This window comes from Stegostoma tigrinum, chromosome 31 (assembly GCF_030684315.1).
Source record: "Stegostoma tigrinum isolate sSteTig4 chromosome 31, sSteTig4.hap1, whole genome shotgun sequence".
Lineage (NCBI taxonomy): Eukaryota > Metazoa > Chordata > Chondrichthyes > Orectolobiformes > Stegostomatidae > Stegostoma > Stegostoma tigrinum.
In genome coordinates, this window is record NC_081384.1 from 31,384,039 (window position 1) to 31,390,038 (window position 6,000).

General features: G+C 40.5%; 1 protein-coding gene across 1 annotated transcript in view; it reads left to right on the forward strand.

Moving 5' to 3' along the window:
* LOC132206131 (uncharacterized) overlaps positions 1 to 5,772 on the forward strand; it is a 116,311-nt gene extending 110,539 nt beyond the window's left edge. Inside the window, exon 9 of the mRNA XM_059638795.1 lies at positions 4,769 to 5,772. Within this exon, the coding sequence (XP_059494778.1) occupies positions 4,769 to 4,796 (28 nt within the window). The 3' untranslated portion in view covers positions 4,797 to 5,772. The remainder of the gene's footprint in view (positions 1 to 4,768) is intronic.
* Positions 5,773 to 6,000: the final 228 nt, after the last annotated feature.

Sequence of the window (6,000 nt, forward strand, 5' to 3'; positions counted from 1 at the left end):
CGGAGGGCTGCCCGTTCTGCGGGGGAGAGGTTGGAGTGGGTGAGAGTGGTGGAGAGGTTGAGGCGGTTAATATCCCGACGGCAGTTGGAGATGAAAAGGTCGAGGGAAGGTAGGAGGCCTGGGGGCCGCATCCCAAAACCAGCTCAGTTCGTTCCCTCCCCCCACTGCACCATACAACCGGCCCAGCTCTTCCCCTCCACCCACTGCATCCCAAAACCAGTCCAACCTGTCTCTGCCTCCCTAACCTGTTCTTCGTCTCACCCATCCCTTCCTCCCACCCCAAGCCGCACCTCCATTTCCTACCTACTAACCTCATCCCGCCTCCTTGACCTGTCCGTCTTCCCTGGACTGACCTATCCCCTCCCTACCTCCCCATCTATACCCTCCTCTCCACCTATCTTCTTTTCTCTCCATCTTCGGTCCGCCTCCCCCTCTCTCCCTATTTATTCCAGAACCCTCACCCCATCCCCCTCTCTGATGAAGGGTCTAGGCCTGAAACGTCAGCTTTTGTGCTCCTGAGATGCTGCTGGGCCGGCTGTGTTCATCCAGCCTCACATTTCATTATCTTGGATTCTCCAGCATCTGCAGTTCCCATTATCACACTTAGTTATCTTAGGTTATCTAATTGGTGGGATTGAAGACCGATAAATCCCCAGTGCCTGATCACTGAAATGAAGTGGCCGTACAAATAAAGGATGCATTGGTACTTATCTTCCAACATTCTATAGACCCTGGAATTGCTCCTACACATCAGAGGGTAGTGTAGCCCCTGTGTTTAAAAAATGCAGCACAGAGACAACCGGGAGTTATAGACCAGTCAGCCTGACAGTAGTAAAGATAGTGCTTGAGTCCATCGCAAAAGATTTAATAGCTGAGCATTTGGAAGACAGTAGTGATGGACTGAGTCAGCATGGATTTACAAAATGAAAACATGTATTTACGGAAGGGTAACTATGCTGGATAAGTCTACTGGATTTCTTGGAGGATGTAACTTGCAGAGTTAATGCAGGGCAGCCAGTGGATGTAGTTTATTTGGACTTGCAGAAGGCATTCAACAAAGGCCCACATAAGAAATGAATGTGTAAAATTACTGCATATGGGATTGGGTGTAGTTATCGAGATCGATAGAGAACCGTTTCCAAGTCAGAAAACAGAATGGGAATAATCTGGTGTTTTTCAGAATGGTAAGTGGTGACTCTTGGGGTATCACAGTAATCAGTGCTAGGACCCCAGCTATTCACAAAATATATTAGTGATTTGGATAAGGGTACAAAACATAACATCTCCAAATTTGCAGATGACACAAAGCTGGGTTGTAGAGTGAGCTGTGTGGAGGATGCAGAGATTCTTCAGTGTGATTTGGACAAGATAAGTGAGCAGGCAAATGCATGGGAGGTGAGGTATTATAAATGTGAGATTATCCATTTTGGAGCAAAAACAGGAAGATGGGTTGTTGTCTACAAAACTGTAAATTGAAAGAGGGCATTTTGTGCAAAGGTGCAGTTTAGATGGACCAGACACGTTGAATTGCCCTTTAATGTCCAGGGATGTGTAGACTAGAGGGATTAGCTATGATTAATGCCAAGTTACAGAAATAGATAATGGGGGGACTGAGTTTGGGATGATACTTTTCGGAGGTTCTGTGCATGCGTAATTGGCCAAATGACCTCTATCAGCACTGTAGGGACTCTGTGAATATGCAACGTGACCTCATACACCAGCTGCTGAATGTAAGAATGCATTTGCAGCAGGTAGTGAAGAAGGCAAGCGATAAGTTGACTTTCATAGTGAAATGATTTGAGTGTAGGAGCAGGGATATTTTCCTGAAATTATACAGGGCCGAAGTGAGACCACATATGAAATATTGTTTGTAGTTTTGGTCTCCTTATCTGAGGAAAGATATTCTTGCTAGGGATATAGTGCAACAAATGTTTACCTGATTCATGGGATGGCATGACTAATATGGGTGGGAAGTTTGAATCAGTTAGGGTTATATTTGCAGGAATTTCAAAGAATGAGGGTGGATTTCAGAAACTGATAAAATTTTAACAATTAGACAGGGTCAAGATAGGAACGATGTTCTAGATGACTGGGGACCTCAGAACTACTCTAACAATATGGGTAAACCATCTAGGGCTGAGATGAGGAGAAATTTCTTCATCGAGAGAAATGAGCCTATGGAATTTGCTACCACTGAAAACAGTTGAGACCAAAACATCGTATGATTTCAGGAGGGTTTGGAGATGGACCTTGGAGCTAAAGCAATCAAAAAAATTAGGGGGGAAAAGAGGGAATAGGCTAATAAACTGGACAATCAGCCATGAAAGGCAGAATAAGGTCAAAGGGCTAAATGGCATGCTCCACCTCCTATTTCCTATGTTTCTGTGTTTCTAAACCTTCATAGGTCACTCACTGAACCACATTTAATTTTTTTTAAATTGTGGGATGTGTGTGTATAAGAGAGAGATAGAGAGAGAGACAGTGTATGTAAGAGAGAGTTATGTGAGACTGAGAGAGTGTGAGAAATCGTGCATGTATGTGACAGAGTGTGTGAGATGAGAAAATGTGTGTTTTTGAGAATGAGAGAGAGTGTGTGTATATGTGTATGTGTGAGACAGTGTGTATTTGTGAGAGAGTGTTTATATGTGTGGGTGTCGGGGAAGGGGCTGGGTAACATGATAGCAAATGAGCATCTGTTATGTTGAGAAACTGGAGCAGCTGGACTTGCCATTGGCCAATGATAATGGAGTTCTTCAAAATCATGAGTAGTTTTGATAAGAGGAATTACAGGGCAGGTGTTTTTCATGGCATAAGAGACAGTAACCAGATGACACAGCCCTAAGGTAATTAGCAAATAGTTATAATGTGGACTGCATCCCCTGAATAAGTGATCAAAACAAATTTGAGAACTGTTTGGAAAATGAAAGGTGTTCAAAGCTTTGAGAAATACTGGAGAAGAGGGTTTATTCTTTCACAGAAATAGCAAATATACAATTGGCCAAGTGACCTCCTCCTGTGCTTTGTCATTCTATGTTCTTGTCTATTCTAAAATACAAAGAACTGTGAATGCTGGAATAACAAGGTGTAGAGTTGGATGAACACAGCAGAGCACGTAGCATCAGAGGAGCAGGAAGGCTGAGGTTTCAGGTCTGGGCCCTTCTTCAGAAAAAGTGAACACTGGAGTTCTGAAACAAGAACAGAAGGGTCACCGGACCCAAAACATTGATTGTGCTTTCTCACTACAGATGCTGTCAGACCTGCCGAGCTTGTCCAGCAGTTTCTATATATCCTGTTCTTCAAACTCATATTGCATCAGAATCTCTGCATCAAAATTATTTCATTGACTATAAAATATTTTGTGACATCCCAAGCTCATGAAAAGAATAATCTAAATTTACATTCTTACATTGGTTTGCTTCAAACCTCTATTTTTCCACAGCAGCCTGAAACTTGAAGTGTTCTGTTTTAGCAGCATATATTTATTGATTGATTCTCTACATGATACATTAACAAATCAACCATTGTTCACATGCAGATAATATAAAGTTCAGCTTCCATCCTAAAATTGTTTCCATTGTGGCATTTGACAAAAGGGACCTTTTTGCTTCCATGCCAGCAATCGACTTAAGGATCTAGGCACATATTGACATTTTATGTTGACAGTATTGGATCTCTTGGTAAGAGATTAATTCCAAGATTCCATATTTAGAACTTGGAATTGTGCTCCTTTTGCTCATAAACCTGCCCCTTTGGACCAATTGACATTATAATGGCTTTGTAACATCTTAAAACACTTTAAAGGCAAAGTTTTAATTCTGTATAGGTATTGCTGTCACACAAAGCATGGGTGAAGCCAATGGTCTAGTGGTATAATCGCTGGACTGTTAATCCAGAGACCCAGATAATATTCTGGGAACCCAGGTTCAAATTCTGCCATGGCAGATGGTGGAATTTGAATTCAGTAAATATCTGAAATTAAGTCTAATGATGACCGTGAATCCATTGCCCATTGTCAGGAAAAACCCATCTGGTTCACTAATGTCCTTTAGGGAAAGAAACTGTCATCCTTACCTGGTCTGGCCTACATGTGACTCTAGGCCCATAGCAATGTGGTTGACTCTTAACTGCCCTCTGGGCAATTAGGAATGGACAATAAATGCTGCCTAGCCAGTGACACCCTCATCCCGTGAATGAATAAAGAGGAAGAAAATAGACAAATGTGTCAGCCAGCCAATTTACATGAAAGTAAATTTCCATATAAATCAAATGACAAGACAATCTGGATTTAGTGGCCTTGGCCAAGGGACCAAAAGGTAGCAGTGCAGAAGAAGAACACTACTTTTTTCCCATTAAATGTTGTAAAATTTTACACACTCTTAAAAAGGCCAGTTGACCTAGGTTTAATGACTTGTCTGAATTCAATACTTCCAGAAATGCAGAATTCTTGAAACTGCACAGAAGATTCACACCATAGGCAACAAGATTGTGTGTGAGATTCACTTCACAGCCCTTAAGCTTCGGGTGCAAGATCCAAGTAAACTTGGTGGGTTACATCCTCTAGTACATAAGTTAAATTTGAACCTACAATGCCTAGGAACAACTCATAACTAAGAACCAACTGGACTAGCAAAAAAAGGAAGCTTAATAGATAAATGAGGACTGAAAAGTACATATTTCCTATTAACCCCATATTTACTAGGACATAGTATTTAAGGACTTTAGTTGGGAGAGAAGACATTTCTGTAACCGGGGGTTTTCTTTCTTGTAGTGGACGCTCTGATGCCAGGAATCCATAAGGACCCCTAAGAAAAATCAACACGTTCGCTTCACAAGGAGCATCCTGCAAAGAGCCAAATACTTTGTTTGAGAAGAATTCCTTTTTTAATAAAATAATGTGCTAACACTTGTCAATTAATAGTTTTATAATACAAATATAATTTGTACTTTATATGCAAGAATTGAAACTGTCATTGTGATGTAACCGTCTGCATAAATGTCTACTGTATATCACTGGTGAATAACAGTTCTTTCAGTTTCAGCTTCAGAAAATAAAAAGCATAAAATAAGTATGAAATATAAAAATACTACTGTTTGGCAATAGACAGTAGAAATAACAAGCCATGCCCCAGCAGCATTCACTTTATACAGTCACAGCTAAACTGTGTCTATTATAACCAAGGCAGTATATTTCTTGAAAAGCTCTCAAATACTACTTCACCATTATTTAATAATTTGTGTAAAAATATGTGTAAATATTGACTGCCGGTAAATGTTGCAGTGATAAACTGCTGACCTAGAAAGAATGTGTTGCAGTGTGCCAAGGTCCAAAATTTGAAGCTACTACGGAGGTCTCCCCTAACAAATGTATCAGTTTGCTATGTATAGCTCATTCTGTGGTCAGTGTATGTTTTGATATATCCTTGAGCTAAATTTGTTTCACAAATTGAACATTCTCATTCACTTTGTGAAGGCATTAGCCTGTCTATCCCACCAGTCATATATTCTTGTCTATTGTGCACAAATATCAATTACTGGAGACTATTACTCAATGTCATCAATTAGGCATGCCTAAAGGTAAAATATTTTCTTCTTACAAGATGACTCTATGAGCAGAAATGTCTATTATTTCAATTAAAAGAGTATAATAAACATGTGCATAGGGTGGTCCACATTACAGTGTAAAAGTTGGCTATTTTCTTAGATGGTTGCTAAATGGCACTGGAAATCTACGTCACTATGTTGATAGCAAAATTATCACAGTGTGAGAGGGAGATCATTGACTATGAAGCTTAGCTAATTGGACTGTCACTGACAGGTTCCTGTGCTACGATGGCCATTCACTAGGAAGAGGGTGCAGGGAAAATGATGCTGAACAGCCAAGGAAGATGATGCTAGAAACACATTATTTTTAATGGCTAATTTACATTCCATTTTCAAGTGGACTGGTTCTACTGGCATTCTTGCAATTATTCCTGAGGTGTTGTGGCCAAAACCAAGACT